The sequence below is a fragment of the Eptatretus burgeri genome, chromosome 7 (assembly GCF_056783735.1).
Source record: "Eptatretus burgeri isolate ZD-2024b chromosome 7, Ebu_testis_v1, whole genome shotgun sequence".
Taxonomy (NCBI): Eukaryota; Metazoa; Chordata; class Myxini; order Myxiniformes; family Myxinidae; genus Eptatretus; species Eptatretus burgeri.
The window spans coordinates 47,447,172-47,468,220 of record NC_140967.1 but is presented as its reverse complement, the minus strand read 5'-3'; the positions used below and the strand labels follow the sequence as shown (position 1 = coordinate 47,468,220).

The 21,049-nt window shown below is 42.8% G+C and overlaps 1 protein-coding gene across 2 annotated transcripts in view; it reads right to left on the bottom strand.

Annotated features, from left to right (window-relative positions):
• MEAK7 (MTOR associated protein MEAK7) overlaps positions 1 to 21,049 on the bottom strand; it is a 92,055-nt gene that overhangs the window by 5,598 nt on the left and 65,408 nt on the right. The window contains exons 1-6 of one of the 2 annotated variants that reach the window (XM_085888371.1): positions 19,964 to 20,264; positions 16,717 to 16,983; positions 14,802 to 14,967; positions 14,333 to 14,711; positions 8,685 to 8,800; positions 169 to 287 (exon numbers count right to left, since the gene is read on the bottom strand). In XM_085888371.1, coding sequence (XP_085744497.1) covers positions 169 to 287; positions 8,685 to 8,800; positions 14,333 to 14,711; positions 14,802 to 14,967; positions 16,717 to 16,983; positions 19,964 to 20,122 — 1,206 coding nt within the window. In that variant the 5' untranslated portion in view covers positions 20,123 to 20,264. Of the gene's footprint in view, positions 1 to 168; positions 288 to 8,684; positions 8,801 to 14,332; positions 14,712 to 14,801; positions 14,968 to 16,716; positions 16,984 to 19,963; positions 20,265 to 21,049 lie in introns of those variants that run through there. The other variant, XM_085888372.1, reaches the window with a different exon arrangement.

Here is a 21,049-nt window from a genome sequence, read left to right as displayed (position 1 = left end):
TTCTGTGATATCACCCCTAAACTCCTCAAATTAATATCTTACTGTTGTTTCAATTATAGGTGTATCGATCAATTTCAAGGCAAACTGACAAATGTGGCACTTCTGGGTTGACCCTATAACTACAAGCCAAGCTCTATCATTTAACCCCACAGGAAATCCTGTCTATACCAGGCCATTAGGAATGGTTTGCTGCCCATGGGTGAGATACATGTAGTGGTCGTTGTAGCCGGTGCATGTATACACGTTGAGCACCGGATCAAGGCTGAAGAGGAAGCACAGGTTATTTCCTGAAACAACAAAACAACAGTTAACTTCACAGCAACTTTTACACAAGTTAACAGTTTTTTTTTAAAAGTACAAACAAAACTCAAAACAAATACAAAAGAAAGTCTTGAAAAAAAAAAGTGGAGATCATGAATTCCTTCCACATCTCGTTGCATTGCCAATACAAAATGCAAGTAAAATTGTGATACAAAGTACTTTCAAACAAGTAAAAACATATAAATGGAGGCAAGCATGGCAAGAAAGACAAGTGAAAGAAATACAATTCATAGCAGTAAACCAGAGAGTGCATCGTGGAGAAAAAAAAACATAACAAAACACGCAATTTATTAGTCAGCATGGCTGCCATTTTGTTCATCTTCCTTTGGATGCCAGGATCACAACAGCCGCTTTGATTGTTGACACTTTTCCCGGAATCAATTTGGCATAGTTGTTAAGTGTCGTCATCTGAACCCAAGGCAAATGTGATGTCGGGTTCCAATCCCATGAACTGTGCTGTCCGTTGTCATATATATATATATATATATATATATATATATATATATATATATATATATATATATATATATATATATATATATATATATATATATATATATATATAAACATATCAATGCTCTTGCAACTCAAGCAAATGTACACCGATCTCGACGAATGTCTGATTGCTCACTATTTATGTTCCAGCTCAATCATGAGCCTTATGTTACTTTTAAAATAATAACAACAAAACAGAGCTTGGCAATCCCGTTTACACACCATGGCACGACATGTTGCTCTGCATGTGGACACACACATACGCAACACCTATCCCTTTCGGAAAAGGAGAATCATAGTAATAATAATAATAATAATAATAATAATAATAATAATAATAATAATATACAGTGATGTTGGTGCATCGGTTCTAAACAATTACTTTCAAATGTGGCCTGGTTTAATTGCTACTAACTGCCATTGGAAGAACGTTTACCACCTGTGCATGGAAATGAGGATACTTTGGCTCAGTATAAACATCTTTTGTTTTGGGGATGATGCCCACTGCGAGGACATGCTGCCACGGGTAATTTACCGAACCCTCTGGAGCACTAGTCTCCTCTGTAGGGGTATACTAGTGCTGGAACGTACTGGAGCACCACTCCGGCACCTCAATCCATCTGAGGTGGAACTGAGCTCTGCAACAGTTTAAAAACAAACAAACAACAACAACAAAAAAAACACCCGCGTTCACGATCGGTTGAGTTATTGCGCTTTGTGTGCTTTCATAGGCAAATAATCAGGGTCAAAGCTTGTGCTGAAGCTTGGGTATGTCAACACTTTGTCTCAGGAGAGATATTATGATGGTGCAGGTTATAGGCAATGCAGACCTGTATCAATTGCTGAATACAGCAAGGTCTAGAAGCGAGACAGTCTTTCCAACAATTTTATATCCAGATTTAGTGAATGATCTTATGTTTACAAAAAGTATTTACACCCTGGAATATGTGAAGGCATGGACTTTAGATGCCTACAACTAGTTGACGTCTGGCTGAATCAGTGATGTGGCTGTTCTTGTGAAGAATGGCTATCACATTGTATGACCAAAGGTAGGCTTATAAATACAGGGCATGGCACCTAATTTTAGCATTGGGTACCCAAATTTTATAAGTGGTTGGGTTGTGGATGCCCGGTCGGGCATCCTCAAAAATCACATCATGAACATCAATTTTGCACCCAAGATTTACGATCGTCATGATGGGAGCGACAAGGTTTTTGAAATCCACCTCGTGCTATGAAATAGCCAAATTTAGAGGTACTATTAATAATTTTCAAATGCACTAAACTCGCATGTGGTCTGCAAGAAGCAGCAGCGAACTTGCAAATGCATGAACGAAGATGTGAAAACGATTGGTTGATTATAATGATTCACAATTTGATGATCACCTCTGAGCTTTATCCAAAAGAATGTACATTCTTATGACACATCTCAGTGCCGTTGCATTGACAATATTTTATCACCACTATGTCAGTTAAAAGGTAGATGTTGGAAGCAATAGTAAATGAATGATTAAAATTGATGGTTACATATTATAAGTTTCATTTAGCATGGATTGGTAAATTGGAATGAGATAATTTTGACTGTAGATGATGGAATTGTACTGTAAACTGCCAGGTAAGATTCGTGAAGGTGCTGGAACGTTCTCAGACGAAACTCCCAGTATGGATGAGAATCGCATTTGCTGGAACACCCGGGATTGTTCTGTGATACTATATAAACCTGTGAGAGGGGGGTGTGTAGAGAGACGAATGACATGTGACAAGAAGTGCATTTTGATCGTCCCGTGCTCGATTTAACTCTGATGAGTGAACGAGGTGTTAATGTCCAGAGGGGTTGTTATCGTGTGGAGCCGATTATAATCAGGTTGATTAAAACTCATCAAGATTGTCCATCAGGAAATAATTCGTTTGAGCTCTTGGAATTATCCTGGAAGGGCCAGCATATGAGAGAAGACACCACGATGGGAATTGAAGGCTTGACAGCCCCGAAGGATGAGGTGAACAAGCGTTAGTTGTGCCGGCAGGACTGGGACACTGTGCAGCGGAAACAACTCAATGCGGGAATCGGAGTTGGACATTGTATGTAATGGTGAACTTCCTCATTTGACTTTGTATCTGTTTATTTGAAATTCAGATTTCAAAAAAAACATTCTGTTGATGTGGTCATTGTAACGTCACTCAGAAATTACAGATAAGTACTGACAAAGATCCATTTGAGGGGTTGCGCACCTGTACGTTCGTTCATGATCCTGGATTACAGTCATTAGAGAGCGCGCTGGGTTCGGCACCACGAGCAACATACGTACATCAAAGGGAAGGAAACTCCCGAGGTGCGTGCATCACCCCCCCCCCACCCCCGACACACTATGGTACATGAGGAGGCCTGCATCAGTCAGGGATAATAATGCCCATGCAGATTAGTTTGGAGAATGAGTCATATAACGAGTTCTGGGAGTGGGCCAGTCAGTCTCGTCTCCGAGCTATGTTCAGTAATGTAAACAAAACGACAGGTTCATGTAGTTCTCTCATCTTGGTCTTGCACAGTTGCTTGGTCGTTTATTTATTCAAAGTATGCAAATGAGCTTTGGAGGTATTTCATGTACGACAGGGGTGAAAACGAAAAACATACTAGCAGAAGGCACCTGCAAATATTTAGTAGCCCATTGGTCCGTGGTAAAAAATTTAACTTAATTTAGTCATAATAACAACGGAATTAAAGTTTACTGAAAGTCTACTGACAGGGAGATGTTAAAAATATAATTCTCCTACTATTAATTTGGAATTGGTCACTGGCTTTGACACCAACACAAATAATTATTATGGACCCAAGGGATCAAAAAACACGACATATAATCGAACAAACTGTTTCAAATGGACACCTCGCCTTAAATCTCTACAGGTGGTTCTGCCCCCCAGAAAATGGTGTTGTGGTTGTTGATGGCACCATTCAAGTGGAGAGTTTCAAATGGAGCATTTAAATTGCATCAGATGTTGCAATAGATGCAAATTGTTGCTCCCAGCTTGCCGGCTCGACGACCGAAGAAGCCATTTGTATTTTTGCTTTCTTTATCCCTTTCTCGATTAGAATCCCGTGAGGGCACGGGCAACTTCCAAGTATCAACGAATACACACACCACCTTTAAATGCACTACACTCGCACCTGGTTTGCAGGAAGAAGCAGCGAACTTACAAACACAGGGCGTTTCAAAATGATCGATACAACTTTAACTACCTGCCATTTTTTTGTTTTTTTACCTATACCGTTTTCCTTATCAGGGTTTGTTGGTGTTATCATGGTATTTGTTCCCTGGGAGTTCTAGCTCCATAGCTCAACTATTCCACTGACAGTGAAGCAGAAGACAAAAGTGGTGGCTCTGTGGTATGAGACGAAATCGCATGAGGACACCTGCCGGGAATACGACCTCAGAACACGTGATGGACCCACAAATTGTGCCATTCAATGTGTTGTGAAACACTTTGTGCACAAGGGTAACAGTGGCAGGCCAGCATCAGTAACCAAGAGCCAAGCCAACCTTGACGCCGTGTGGGATTCTGCAGTGGACAGTCCCAAGAAGTCCATCCGCCGGCGCTCCCAGGAGCTAGGCATCAAACCATCATCAGTCTGGCGTATCCTCTCAAAAGAACTGAAGCTTTTCCTATACATCATCTCTATGAGGCATAAACTGAGTCAAGATGACATGAGAAGGAGACTTGATATGTGTAAATGGCTTAGTGACAGGATGGAGTGGTACCCAAACTGGATAAACCCGATCTGGTTTGGTTAAGAAGCCCATTTCCACTTGAACGGTGCCATCAACAACCACAACAACATTTTCTGGGAGGCAGAAGCATGCACCTAAGGAGATCACTGAGAGGTACCTGAAAAGGCCTAAGGTCACATGCTTCAGCGCCTTCAATGCCAGATGCGGAACGCTGGGGCCTTACAGGTTATAGAATGACAACAACAGGATGGTGACGATCAATGGTGAGTGCTAACGGGCTGTGCACCGGAAGTTCCAAAATGATCGAGCCCAAAAGGTCACCCCAAACCAGCTCAGCACGACCTGGTTTACGCAGGATGGTGCACTCCCGCATACAGCTGGTGACAATCACTTTCCTGCGGAAGCTCTTCAGAAACCACCTTGTTGCCCTGGGTACCGCTCATGACTGGGCACCCCATAGCCCAGACTTGAACCCTCTGGACTACTGGTTCTGGGGGACTGCAAAGGGCTCTGTGTATGCCAACTACACTGCCACACTGGATGATCTGAAGCAGGAGGTGTCAGACTACCTCCAGGCAGTGCCACATGAGACATACAGGAAAGTTGGACAGAACTTTGGAGTCAGGATCAATGCCTGTCTGAACCGCACGCAGAGGGGCACACACCGAGATCGTCAATTAGAAGGATTTTGCGTAAATGCCAATTTCAGAACTTGGGCTCTCACTAACTCGAGCAGTGATTTTACTGCAATAGCAATCAGTGATAGAAAATACCATATCGTAAGCTTTCAAGAAATGTTTGATTCACGTTCCTGAGGTTTCTGTTTCTTTGTAAATAAACATTTAAAGTTGCATCACTCTTTTTGAAACACTCGTACATGAACAAAGCTGTGAAAATTATTTATTGATTACGATTCACAATTTGATGATCACCTCTGAACCTTATCCAAAATAATGTATGTGTAGTGAACATGGAGTCCTGTGTAATACATCCTTGACACGGAATCAAGTTGGCAGTGCAGATCAGCATGACGTTATAGGTTAAGGGGCTGTCACACCTTGACGTTTTAGCCAGCGTATGGCAAGGTCTCAAAATGTATGTAAAACGCTGGTGTACGCTGAACTATTGATGTTTTTTTAAAGTTTTGGGCATATAATAACGTGTTGGACGTATGCATAACGTATTAGTAACGTACACAGAACGTTTTAATCACATATAGATAACTTATACCAACGAATGCTGAGCGTGTTGTCGGCGTTCATAACCTATGCCCAACGATAGTCTAACTTATGCATAGCGCGGTAGCGTATCGCCGACGATCACGTGGCGTAGGCTATTCATAGGCTGCGGCTCGATGATTCAAATCATAACCGCACTAGACATCGAAGTGTGAAGCCGCTGTCACACCTTGACATTTTAGCCAGCGTATGCCAACGTATGAAAAATTTGCCGAACCAACCTGGCACACGTCGAATACGTTATGGGAAAGTTTTGTATACGTTAAGAGCACGCTGGCATACGTCAATGTACGCCAAGAAATTTTCAGCATGTTGAAAATTTTGACGTATGACACATTCCGCATACGCTGGCATAAGTTGTAGGCACGCTACGCGATCGTTGACAAACGTCGACATACGTTACTTGTACGTTACTCACAAGTCGAAACACGTCAAGGTAATAGTTAGCGTCAGTGTTCCAGACTCCCTGGTTTTTTTATTTTTTATTTTTTTCGGTATGATGGTTATGATTTAAATCGTTGAGCGGTAGCCTTTTAATTATATCATATTATAACCGCACTAGAAATCAAAGTGTTAACATCACCGTCATACCGAAGAAAAAAAAAGAAAAAAAAAAAAAAAACAGGGAGTCTGGAACACTGACGCTAACCATTACATTGACGCATTTTGACTTATGAGTACCTTACAAGTAACGTGTCAACATGTGTCAACGATCACGTAATGTGCCTACAACACGTTACTCATCGGTTAGAAATAAGTTTCAGGTACGCTAAACATTACCTCGACGCGTTTCGACTTACGAGTAACTTACAAGTAACGTGTGTCGACGTGTGTCAACGATCGCGTAACGTGCCTACAACTCATGGCCAGCATTATGCGGAACGTGTGAGTCATACGCTGGCATATGTCGGGAAATTTCAAGCATGGAAAATTTGTCTAACAGTTCGGCGAACTACGACGTATGCCAGCGTACTACGACGTATGTCAAGTGTGCTCTTAACGTATACAAACTTACTCATAACGTATTCGACGTGTGCCAGCGTTTTAGCCAAATTTTGCATACGTTAGGCATATGTTGGCTAAATCATCAAGGTGTGACAGGGCCTTTATACGTGTTAACATCATGCCTCTCTGCCAGGTTTGTTGCTTCCAGCTTGCCGGCTTGATGACAGAAGAAGCCATTTGCATTTTTGCTTCCTCCATCCCAACCCCATTTAGAATCCTGTCCGGGCATGGCTAACTTCCTCGTATCGGTGAATACACGACACCCTGGTAAGAGTAATGTGCACCCAAGTAGGGCCAGGCTCTATCAATTGAGATAAGTAAGAGGAATGAGTCAGAAAAGACTCTCTCAATTTGGCTTCACACCTGTGAAAAGACAAATGTGGAGAGTGGGGTAGGAAGTCAAGAGGAGAGTGTTTGTGATGCAGCAGGAGGAGGACAAGTGGAGGGGGGTTGAGAGGAGAGTGTTCCCCCATGGTCGGCTGGAATACCAGCGAGCTCAGCTGGTGCCTCTGCCAGTGACGTTAAGGGATCCTATGGTGGGACTTCCTATCCCAAGAATACAAGGCTTGTATCAATCTTGCTATCAGTGTAAGGGCTGTGTACTTCAAACATGGTGATGATGAAGTTCAATCCAAATAAAAATCTTATTGTTCTTTAAGAAATGAACATTTTCTGTCTCACTCTCTTAAACAAAAGCTGGTTGAGGCGTTTTGAACTTTTCAATGATCAGTGTATGCATAAATGTCCATTTTCTTCAAATTTGTATATTGTAGAAAGGAAGTTTTAATTTTCTTGTTAATTTTTTTCTGGCACCTCAAAAATATTGCCCGGTAGGACACCCCAAAAAAAGTTACCATGGAGTCCTGTATAATAAGTCAACGACGGGCTCACGTTGGCAGAGCGGATACAAGCATGACGTTACAAGTGTTAATATCATGTCTCTCTGCCCTGCAATTTCCTTAAATACCCTCGGATGTTTATCCGATCCCAAAACTTCACCTTCTTTCGTCAACTCCAAGAAAGACACCAACTGAAGAACTAATGCCAACAGATGGGATGCCCAATTTAATGTCGATCCGAGGGACCACGCACAAAATGATGAATCACGCTGCATGTGACACGCCACAACGCCAGCATATAGCTGGGTCAGGATTCAAACACAGGTTAGACAGCTTAGAGGCGAGTGCGCTTACCTCTAGGCCATCCTGCCAGCCCTTTCCACATGGTACCAAATAAAATAAATTCATAAACTTCTCCATTTCTTAAAATACATAGTTTTGTCGAAAAACAGTGCCGAAAGACTCACTGATCTGACCTTTTGTTGAAAGGGGGCACCAGCTGAGCTCGCTGATGCCAATGAAAGGGAATTTTGAATTGTGAGATTAAGTAGGTGTGAGTGTTAAAGCTTTTGTTTATCAAGTTTAAATATGTGTACGTGTATTTCTTTTATCACACATTTTGGGAACTCAAATGGTTCGTGTCATGGTGAAACTTGATGTGACGGTAGATCTGGCGATGACGTCACGGCTGACATTTATGTAAGGCTCCAGTACCTCAAAATTTAGCACTACACCGATGATCCTATGGCTACGATAAGGTGTAGTAGGCATTGATGTGTGGGTTTTTGTTTCACCGTGATGAACATTACACCTCACCTTGACATGCTAAATCCTGTCGCCTTTCCAGTCTCCACCTAAAAGTTTAATGACCATTTGACTATTGTTTTGTGTTGTAAAATTGGAACCTTCTATTTTGTTTCTTTCTTTCAGCATATCAAGCCTTTTGCAATGATCCTCGACTAAATTTCTCTTTAAGCTAGTACCTGTTGTTGTTCCAGTGCTGCCCAAAGGAGTTTAACTTTTTAAACACATTTTAATAAATGAGCTATGCGTCACATACTCACCCTGGAATTGTGGCTTTAACTCCCAGCTGCATGAGGCGAAGCCACCAAATACGTATCCGTCAGTGTCACGAACAAGCAGAAGGCTGGGGCCTTCAGCCACAATCTTTGAGCACAACCTGCACCGTTAACAGTGACCGATTTATGCCCCATTTTAAGAGCTTTGTTGAAGTACCGATTCACATTTGTCAGACACAAGTGATTAAGACCAGAAAGTACATCTACGTTTGCATCTCAAATTCCAGCTGTGATGAAATGCTTCCCGTGACAGGCCTACAGGTAGGGACCTGTGCGTGTACACTTGATATATACAAAAACCTTGTCCCCAAATAAGAATAAGAAGATATGAAGCAAAACACTTTTTTTAGGCATCATTTGGATTGTTTCCTTCAATGACGATCATTTTGTATGCAGCCCGTGGCTGCTGGTTAGATCATTGCTGGGAGCATGGCCCCACGAGTTAGGGATGGAATTTGTTCAGTGTCGGCGATAGCTCGCCAACTCTTTCCAAAGGACACCGTGGGATCTTTAACACCGTGATCCACCAACTGAAACGGACGCCCATTTAACGTCCATCCAAAGGACGGCCCACACATCGATGCCTCAGTCTGCCTGTGAGACACCACGATGACAGTGTACGTCAAGCTGGGCCGAGATTCAAACCTAGGCTAGATGGCTCAAAGATGAGTGTGCGTATCTCTAGGCTATCCTGCCCAGTTTCCTTTTGTTTTTAAAAGACAAAGTTTTCGGCTCATAATAGAGCCGCACGCACACACACACACACCCACACACACACACCCACACACACACACACACACACACACACACACACACACACACACACACACACACACACACACACACACACACACACACACACACACACACACACACACACACACACACACACACATACACACACACACACTGACATACTGACATACTGACATACTGACGGGACAAACATTTAACATAGCCACCGAGCTTGGGGGAAGTGCCGTCACTTCTCGGGATACTCTGTGTACCAGCGATGTCACAACAATGGCACTGCTTTTCTCACCGCACTCAGTGGGGCATTTCCTCATCTCCATGGGTGCCAACCCTAGGCTGAACTACCAATTGCTCACTGGACGTTTTGTGGCAGATCTCACGAGGGAGCTCATCTAACCAGGGTTCAGCAGAGCTTTATCTAACTTTCAACTTAGATCTGATACACAGATTGACCGTTGCTTCGCGATAGTTTACTCCAAAAATGCCTGAGAAATATTGACTCCTCTCCAACGACGTTATGACATTCATCTGGCCTTCCAAAATAAATCATGGGCCGTGGGCTGTACCAAACAAAAATGCCTCACATTGAAATATTGTCAGTACAGCACAAACAACACAAAAGGGATTTATGGCTTGTTAAGCATTTAAAAAACCCCTCCACCTGTGCAAAACAAGGATCGAGTTGCAAGAGCGAAAACACAAACAAACTAATAGTGTGTCACAAAGCCAAAGAACATCAGCAACCCCACTTCTATCAAAAGTTGCCTTCCTTTAACAAACTCTTCGTAGATTTAAAAAGTACTTTAAGAAGACAACAAGAATTGGCTTTTCACATCAAATAATCAACCTTATTTTATGCGAAGAGATTTGTTGAGAAGAATCAGTAAATTTACAAAATTCCGACAGTGTAAAGACACATTATCACCAAGTAGTTTCACACAGCAGTTTTCACGCAGTATATATTATTCACTTTTATTCCTTCAAACTTCAATTTTTTTTCTTAAACAGGTATGAAATTGATACGAGCAATTTAAACCAGAGAAGTCGATGGTGAGCTTTCACAAATCCCCACGCTTTCCCACCTAAAGCAAAGTTGAAAGATGCCAAAAGATTCCACCAGTAATAACCCAATATCAAATTTTGAGTTAAAATATATATATCTATATAAATATTGTTACGGATTTTAGAATCCGGTCTGATGAATGCATCCACACATCCAGGTCCTCAGACAGTTATTTCCTTAAATGCATGTTCAGATTAGCCCCATACCCAGGTCTAATGGGATCTTAAATGTGATGTGTTGAGAAGGGTAAAGGATAGATCCCCTCTCTTATGGGAAGCTTCTTTCTTTACGACAGACACGTTCCCACACATTTCTTTCACGAGCTCTGAAGCCCGCCCTCATTTTTCCTCAGCAATATTCTTTCGCGAGCTCCGACACCCGCCTTTTTTGAGAGACCACGGGTCATGGTAACCATGCGCAAGTGGGGCGGGGTGAGCTTGGAGCGGACACAGCGCCGCCTAGACGGCCCGCAGATATAAAACGAATGGAGGTCCGTTCTGAGGCGAGGGAAAAGCGGAGGCGAGAAAAGTGAAAGGAAAAGAGGCGAGAGAAGCAAGATGAGCCAGAGAGAAGAAAGAGAAAGTCAGAGAGGAAAAGGAGGAGGAAGTGTGCAAGCCCGCAAGTGAGCCAGCGAGCGTGTGGTGCGCGTGTGGGTGTGAGCAGCACCGCCAACAAGTGAGGCACGGGTCAGTCACCAACAACACCAGGGTCTAAACCCACGACGGACGGTCTTGGTGCCCTCCAGACTGGCGTTCAGTCGACTGGCGTTCGGGGCTGTTTGCGAGAGGGTGCACGGCAAGGCTGGGCACTGACGACGAACGTGACACGCACGCACATATTTCAGGCCGTTTTCACTTCACGGACGACTTACTGGTGAGCGAGACGATTCTTCCCGCCCCCCCCACCCCCAAATGATCTGTTGGGTACCCATGTCTGTGTTTAGCTGTAAGTCAACCCCGATAAGCATCTGCTCTTTGTGTCTTTCTTGGCATTTTGATTGATTTTGCTTTGAAATTTATTCTTTATTTACCTCAGAAAATAAAAAGGTTTTTATTATTTATTAATTTTATTATTAATAAATCATTTGTCGATTTCCAACCTGTCCGTGTTTGTCCTTTCCTTCCATTGGCCTAGCATTGTTCGAACCGAGATCGACTGGGAGGTAATTACCACAGATTAGACCAAAAATAGTCGGCACGCACCAGCGGTTAAAACGCTCGGCCGCCCTAATTAAAATCTAATCGAGATCACATTGGTGCTTTGCCGAGGGCACACTCCACGCTCAGGTAATCACGTGACCTCGTTAAATGGAATAATTAGACAGTGGACACTGGAACTCGTGATTGACTGGGAGGCATTCGTGGTTTTAAAACAACCCACCGTACCACAACGTTAATTGTGAGCGGTGGCCCCAGGTCTGGCTCTACCGAGGACAACCGGTGATTCATCCCTCTGAGTGACAAGCTGGTGTCTCGGTACCCATGCCGGCAACAACATACATGTTTATTCCGTTTTGACCCATGTGACTAAATCACTACCCCCCATGAAATCCAAAAATATAAAACAAAATAAAATAAAATCGTTCCGTATTCCATGCGTCCCCCCCAATGTTGATTGCATATACAGTTTCATTAAAAATGTTTAAAAAGGTGCCCGCAATTGCATTTTTTGACCCCATCCCAGTAGACGAGACCGAAAAGTGATACTGCTCTTGCACCTTCGTGCCATGTGGTGATCATAGTTTGGTGAATTTCTACCCAACCATTTGAGGAGGAGATAGCATGACGGGCGGACAGAGACAGACAGGCAGACGACAATATCCCACCGTTTTGTTTTTTTTTTCCAAAAACTTTGGGGATAATAATTAAACAAAAAGGAAGGAAGAGTTTCACAAATTCTACTTTCCAATAAAACTTGTATTTTGTTCAGGAGAGCAATGCACTTTTATTTCTCAAAAATTAATATTGTAGTCTCATGTTGACATTGATAGAAACATAGCTGAACTGACGGGACTGTCTTGTTCAATCTATAGAAGTACCATACATACCATACAATTTACATCGCATTGGTGGTGCCAAATCAGTTCCTGGACAGAGGTTATGTTAGGTGGTTTTCCATCGCCTTCCGAGCAGTAAGTCACGGTAAGATTTTAGAATTTGCTCAGGCATCACCTTCCAGTTCTGGCCATAGCTCGCCTATTCTTCGCGAAAGACACGATGGGGTATTTTACATCTACCAATGACCAATGCTGGCAGATTGGTCCTCTGCCTATATGAACTGTGCACACAATGATGTATTGCCCTGTCTGCGAAACACCAGGGTGACCCAGTTTATAACTGGATCAAGACTCAAACACAGGCTAGACAGCCCAGCGGGGAGTGCACACACCTCAAGACCATCCAGTAACCTGGAAGTCCTACTTTCCTGTTGAGAATCTAACAATGGCTCTTTGCATACTTTGAGCAAAAGGCGTAGGAAAGGAGAAGTGAAAACAAGGTTAAAACATAAAAAGGAGTCAGAGTCTACCCCCCACAAAAGGAAAAGAAATAGACAGCAGATATTGGAGAATGAAGAACTCGTCTTGTTGGCGAAGGCTCGGATCTAGAATGGTTTAAACACTTTGTCAATTCCTTCCACCCTGACCTCAATTTCACACGAGACATTTAGAGTACCTCTGCCGCCTTTCTCAAGGTCGATATTTCAGTCAAAGAGAACAGACTTGCCACCACTGTCTATCATAAACCTCCAGATCCACACAGCTACCTTCATATTCACCATCCCACCCTCCCACGTCAAAAAGTTCAATTCCACATTCACAGTATCTCAGCTTCACTCATCTGTGGAGTGATGAGTCTGACTTTGAATCAATATCAAATTAGATGTGCAGGTTCTTCACCTAGTGTGCCATCCTCACGTCCACTGTGGCCAATGCATTGAAGCATGACCGCAATAGACAGACAGACGGCTTTACAACCTTCTGAAGAAAAATAAATAAATAAAAAAAGAAAATAAGAAAGGATCCCGTTCACATTGATATACTATATTCCATCAACTTTCGAATAAAGAAAAACATCCAAAGGAACTTCAAGCCTTTATGGAATTATCCTGTAACTGCCTCTATTTTCCCACAACCATCCCTCATGTTTCAAGTATGATTAAAATTGGAGGAATTCCCTGGTTTAAAAAACCATTTCCAAATGACCTTCCTCCGGGAACATTTAAGTGTTGAAGGAGTCACTAACACCTGCCCTTTCATCAAGACAACCTTTGCTTTCAGGACCCAAAAACAGTATTAAAGTCACGGACCCCTTCGGTTGCAACTCTGCGAAGGTGATCGACAAAATCACGTGTACTCTCTGCAAGACGATCTACATCGGTGAAACTAGGCGAAGACTGGCCAATGGATTCCATGAACACTTGCTCGAAGTATGAACCAACAGCTTCACACAGCAATTAGCATACCTCAATCAACATCCTGTGGATTTCATCCATTGTTCACTAGATGTTGGAGTTTTTGTTTATGAAAAAAAAAAAAATAGCCAACAAACTTACCTTTTACATTCTGCAAATACAGTGGGTCTGCTTACTCACATCATTCTCAGATTTAAATTTTAAACTGCCAAAAAAATTTCAAACATTTGCACCTAAACAGATATTCTGCATCAAGCTGTTAATTCTTTCAGTCATTTATAAATACAAAAAGTTATTCAATCACATCAAAAAAGTTTGGAGCGAGGCTGCTATTTTAAATTAACCAAATGTAGAAATGAGGAAATTATGAGGGGTAGGGGAAAAAAGATTAAAAAAAAATGCTTGCCCAGAGAAGCTTTGGCCGTGCAGTGCACTGGAAAAGAGCAGTCGCCATTTCTTCCGGAGCTCAGAAGGAAGATGGGAGCTGAGCCACAACACAGAGGGCAAGTCCAGCAGAAATTTACATCGTCTTGCTGCGCCAGAACCATCATTTCTGTTATCAAGATCATTCCAGTCAACGCCCTCACAGTATGGCAGCTTTACGCAGCATGTAGACTCTTTGTTGACCATGGAAGCCCGTACATTGGGGTCAAGTGAAGTCAATTGGAGAGCAGATGTGACCACAAGAATTAAGATGTCAATGACAAGTGGACTGCGAAACAGCCACTCGCCAATTTGGTCTCGGCCAAAATCTTGTTTATAATTTGTGGTTGCCTTATCAGAATCTAGAAGATGACACAAACATTATTCTTCTTACCAAGTGACATGAACAACAATATCTAGCAAAGACGTGATAAAAACAGCTGGGTTATTACCATGCGGCAATTGTTCCCCCGGTCTTATTCCACTCGCCAAACCATCAGTAAGAGATGCAGCCAACCGGCCAATTCCGCCCATGGCCATGTACTCCTCTTTCCAACCACACAGCAATAGACGTCTCCGTAGGGTGCTCATCCCAGCCTCAATCAGCTCCACCATAAACTACAGGAGCAATGGAGGTCACTCTGGTTTAGAAAACGTTCACTTTGAGAATGTAAGAAAAATCTTCATTAATAAAAAGAGAAGTAATTGTTAAATGATTATAAAAACAAATTTTAATGCAGGAACACTTCGAAACAGGAGGCCATTTTAGCCCATCATTGCCTGTACCATCTCCACACCTTACTCCAACTGCAGGTGATGCTATTTAGACGGTCAATTCCAGTAGGAAATTGGTTTGGTCTCAATAAACAAAGGAGATGCTGTGAGATCTTAAACAATGGCAACCTAAATACACACAGGTCACATGACTTTGTCCCCATCCGAACCACAAAATTGCTGCAACATTCAAGAATCCCCTGCTGGCAATGTAGTCGACATTTTGACCACAGAACAGTTTCAAAAGTTAACTCTTGTTCAAAGGGCATTGGCACAGCAGGGGATTCAAAAAGCATTGCGTACTAGAAAACGATTATTACATCACAACATCTTGCCTTCCTCTTCCCCCCACCCCAAAAAAAAAAAAACACTTCTTTCAGGAAAGTATAGATAATATAGACAAAGTAGCATGTGCTTCCTCCTCTATCAAGTTACTTAAACCAGTCAAAGGAATGAGTAATGACTTTTTTTCACAAGTAAGTTAAAAACATAATTTTAAACCTCTTCCTTTATGCCTCATACTTTCTCAATTTCCTCTTGTTGCCAATATCCTTCCAACATTATTTTCTTCATTTCTCAATAACCACTAACTTTTATCCCATATTCTTAATTAACTTGCTGGCTGACAGGATGGCCGAGCCAAGAGGTATGCTCACTTTCCTCAAAGCTGCCTAGTCTGGGTTTGAATCCCGACCCAGCGAGAAACAATTTCACAGGCAGGGCAATTCATCAATACGTGTGCCGTCCCTCAGATGGACGTTCAATGGGAGTCCCGTCTACCAGCATTCGTCGGTGGATGTTAAAGATCTCACGGTGTCCTTCGTGAAGAGTCGGCGAGCTATCGCCGGCGCACTGAATAAATTCCAAATTCCTGCCCTGACCAGCAAAGGGCATCAACAGCACAGCAGCACCCTCAGCCAATGATGCTACCACATGATGATACCCTCAGCCAATGTGTATGGCCACATGATATGTGGATGATAGCAGGTCAAACAACTGTGAAATGGTGTTACATAATGAGCAAAATAAAATAAAGGGATTATAATTTAGAGTTATAGGAGGTCGTTCTATTTCGTGGAACAGACAACTCATTGTGAAACCACAAACTCTTCTATGCAGAGTACAATGTGCATTGAAGAACTGCACAACAGAGTAGCTATTAGATACATCAACAGCAGGGTAGAGGGGTACAGGCAAGGTAGAGGGGTACAGAGATTAGAAGATAACAAGGATTGGAGGGAAGAGTAATATAGGACAGTCTCGGGGAGTCGATTCAATACTTGAGAGACAAGGGAATAAAAGGAGTGGGAAGAGGAGAAAAGTTTGGACTTTGAGAAGGAAAGAATGAACATGCAATAAACATGTGTAACCCAAACAGATATGACAAGGCCGAGGAAGTAAACAGGGCTTGAAAGTTGATGACCAAACTTCCACAAGAGATACTAAAAAGGGATTCACACCATAATTCGAGAAATGTCTGAGAGTTTACTGGATTGATTTCTTCTCCAGTGGGAAAACAACAAAATAATAGAAAAGTTCTGAATCGAGTTTCACCAAAAATAATAACACGAAAAACATTTCGGCCTTTTATACCTGCTGCATTTGATCCTGGCGACATGTCACACCATCTCCGTCACTACCTGCCATGCCGCAAACGACTCGCCCACGATCTTCCATGTTTCCCCACAGCACGGCATCGAAAAAAGCCACAAACAGCTTCTTGCTGATCACCGTGCTTTCAGCATTACGTGCAACTTTGACTTCTCTTCCTCCTGTCTCTTTAGGATCATCGAGAGCAAAGGTGAAACCACGAAACAGGTGATTCACCATGGGCCGACTCAATGTGGCAGTGGTATATTCCTGTCCAAATCAAGAGAAAAGATTAGCAAGCTTTTCAAGAACACAGCCGATTAGTTTTAAGTGTTTGTTTCACGTCGATGCACCGCTGAACCGAAGAGAGTTGAAAACTGGTAGTTGTACTCGAGGTATACATAGAAAAGTTTTAGGCAGTAAAAAAATAATCGCAATCCTTACTACAATTCACGGACCAGTGTTTGTGAGTCTGTGTGTTTGTTTGTCGAGCAACTTCTCCTACGGTTCTGGGCCAATTACATCCAGACTTGCTACAGAGGATCAGCATAACCACAATTAATGTAGAGGGGTGTTTTTATCTTTGCTGGTGGTCTTGAAGGCGTGAGGGGGGGGGGATGCAAATTCTCATTGCAAATGTGTAGCACCATCTCCAGGTGGGGGAGGGTATTAGAAGTCTCCACCATTTACAGTGAAGTATTCCTGTCCCAAGCCCAGTGCTGGTTTTGCGGCTTGGGTGGTTGGCTTGGGATCTTAGGGTCCTGAGTTAGATCCCCGTTGGCTGCCGAATTAACGCCAGGTGGGGTTGACTCAACGTGTCATCCTTCCGAGGTCGGCAAAATGAGTACCAGTGTACTGGTAGAGGGGCACAGCATCAGCGGCACAGTTGCACTTCCAAGAAATGACAGCTACCCTGGCAGCCAAGCTGCCATACACAACAGAACGGAACAGATTGCTGTCCCCACATTTTCCAGTGCAATGAGGGGTTTTGAATCATAAGCAGTAGGTACGTTTTTTGCTCCATGCACGTAACCAGGGTTATTTCATTGCCTATCTTGTTAATATCTCCTTAGTTTGTTGAATCACACTCTCCCTCCAGGGCTTCAAGTTGGCAGTACAACACCACCTCATGTCATTCTCCATTCCTCAACCACGATTACCCATTTACCCCACACGCATAGTGCAAAGCGGGGTTAAGTAATAGGTTCACTGTGTCTATCAGTCAGTAAGTCAGTCTAAGATGAAGGAACTGCTTGGTTTAAGTTGAATTTGATATTTTGAACTCTCGAACATGGTTAGCAGCACTCGGGCTCTGAATTTGGCAAATTGTACCGCGTCTCATCTCAAACGCGCATGCGGTAAAGCAATTACTTCATTCTGTCTGTCAGTCAAGCAAAATTGAAAATCATTCCAAACAGGAAAGTTACTGTTTTTAGGGCTGTCATCAAGGACACAAACAACAGGTACGAAGAACAAATATAACACATTAAATAAGGTGGTGGGAAAAGACGGTGCATCATTGGCGATAAACTTCCGATTCAACGGCATGGGTTTTTTGTTTTTTTTCCTACGACCATTAAAATGTTTATCTTATTTTTACACAAGAACTCAAAACGCCTTGATTGCGCTTCCAAAAACCTTTTGTTTTGCAGTACTTGGACAAAATATTTTGGCATTCTCCATCACCTCGACCAATCAAATTTGCCGCTCGCAGACCCCGCCCACATCCTCGTTTCTCTTCTTATCCACAACTCGCCCCTTTCACTTGCAGGTTCCCGTTTCCTTCCTTCTCCTGTCTCCTCATCCCATACATCACTTTTCTTGTGTCCGCATGTTGTCCCAATGTGTTGTGTTGCCTCCTATCCACCGTTCCCTCACTCTTCCACGAGCCTAAAACGTGTCGATTAAAGAGTGGACTTGCAGTCGTAATACAACCCCGAGAGCAGAGCTGGGTTCCACAGCACGTATATAATGAACAATTAATGCATAACTGCGAGACAAATTGAAGCTTGAAATCGAGCAAAGCACCGAGCTACATCAGGTATCTCTCTCCACACCAACAGCGGCTAGCTGTTAGAGTTCGAGTTGGAGTGGCACTCGACAGTTGACACAGCAAGAACGCTGTCTTAAACGTCCACATAAAGACTTTGAACTACTGTATACTGTACTAGCAAACTATTGGTTCACGAGTGCAAGCCAGTGACCACTTTATTCGTTATGTCTGTGTGTCTGCCTGTCCAGAGCATAACTCTGTGGACTTTGATCCGATCTTGATGAAACTTGGTTATGTGTTTGATATCAATATCTAGTTGTGTTTTCCTGGATGAGGGCATGTTACGCCCATGTGGGCGGAGCCACACCCAAAAAATAGCTATTTTATTCTCCTCGGGAATTGACTGAATGGAATGGGTTCTTCGGTATTTGAATAGCAAAATGAATTATCTAAAACTTGTCGTCGTCCGATTTTTCATTTTCGTCCCAAGGTCAAGGTCACAAGGTCAAAAACTTAGAAAATTGCGAATTTTGACATAAAAAAAATCATACGACCGCCCAAACTTTGTTGAGAGCTAGGATGGCAATATTTTTTATGCATAATCTTGAGGTCATTCCCCACCGAAAGTCTTGAAACCATTTTGCTCCATCTCGAACACCTTGCCCGTGGCGCCCCCTTCAAGTTTGTTTTTACGCTGATTTCATCAAAGCATGGATAATCCGAGGAGTGCGAAATGCCATATAGCCTATATGACGTTATATTGTTCCTGGAATGTTCCAGAGGAAGTTTTGCACCAAAGGTCATAATCCTTGACCTTTGACCTTTAAAGGTCACAAAGGTCAAATTTTCAAAGTTGTGGGAATCAAACCGGGTTTTCGACCTTCTTCGACGAACTTACTCCAATAAGCTATAGCACGTATCCTGTTTCCTTATTTTAATGTCCACAACATTGTTTTGTGACCTTTAAAGGTTATGCAAAGGTCAAATTTTGAAAGTTGTTGAACGACACCGGGTTTTCGACATTTTGCAGCTAACAAACCTGTCACTCGTACCACATCATGTTGATCATTTTTATAACTTGGTCAAACATTATCACATTGTCTCATCCTTAACTTCTGAAACAATCTACATCGTCAAATACCGCTCAATAAACCATCGTCGTCTTCAGACTTGTCTCTTATTACGAACAGAAACTGGTCGCGTTGTCGTGCTCTCCCTTCGAATGAAAATAGTCGCCGAGAGTACACACTTCAGTACCTGGAGTTCGTGAAGTCCGAAGCCATCGTGAAGTCCCGTTTCAGTGTTCAGCCTCACCAACGCATTGTAAACCTCCAACAGGCCGGCTTGCTCCGTCGACGAGAACCGGCCAAGCCGCTCAGATAATCCCGTTCGATCCGAGCTGCTCGAGTTCCCCATAACTTATCAATGGACAACAGGGAAGTATCAAATCGATGTAAACATGTCATTCCTCGGGAAATGAGTCGGCCTGCATTTTCTCAACGAAATAATAATAATAATGATGATGACTCTGCCATTGCGTGTCCCGTCGCTCGGGATCGTGAGGGTTGGGTCGGGTGGGACGAAGGGAAACGAATAATAAATTTCAACCATTTTTACACTGCCACTAATTACACGTCATGGCCGCTATACATTGCACATAATAAAATGACAGAATTCACAATTGAGATGTCTTCGTTGGAGCATTTGCTGAACCAAGTATTTTAAACGAAGGAAGTACACTTGTGTATAAGTTGTTCGGGTTGGGTTACGTTATCCTCAACAATACACTGTTAATCACGGTTACTTACCCTCGACTGTTTTAATTTTAAAGGTCGGCAGGCACTCCTTAAACAAGCTCGAATGAGCTAAGATCCTCGTCCTCTTCATGATGACGTCATAAAAACGAATATGACGTCATTGTGATGTATCAGGTTTGCGATAAATTATCTGTGCTAATGCCCGGCTTGATTCCCGCAAACAAAATTCAAACAGCTTGCCTAGTTTCGGAGATAATGGTATAGGCGATTTCCATTTGCTGCGATATTATGACGTCAACTTTTTTTCTCGGAAGAATTTCCAAAATCGGAGATGGTTACTGCCTGCGCGTGGGCTTTCTGCATATTCATCCCAAGTTTCACGAAGATCCAATGAAAACTCTGGGTTGTGAAACAAAAAATGTCAAAAAACAGGAATGACGTCATAAAAATTGATATGACATCACCATAGTCTTCTTCTTCTTCTTTCGGCTGCTCCCTTTCGGGGTCGCCACAGCGGATCATCCGTATGATCCGCATAGTGATTTGGCACATGTTTTACGCCGGATGCCCTTCCTGACGCAACCCT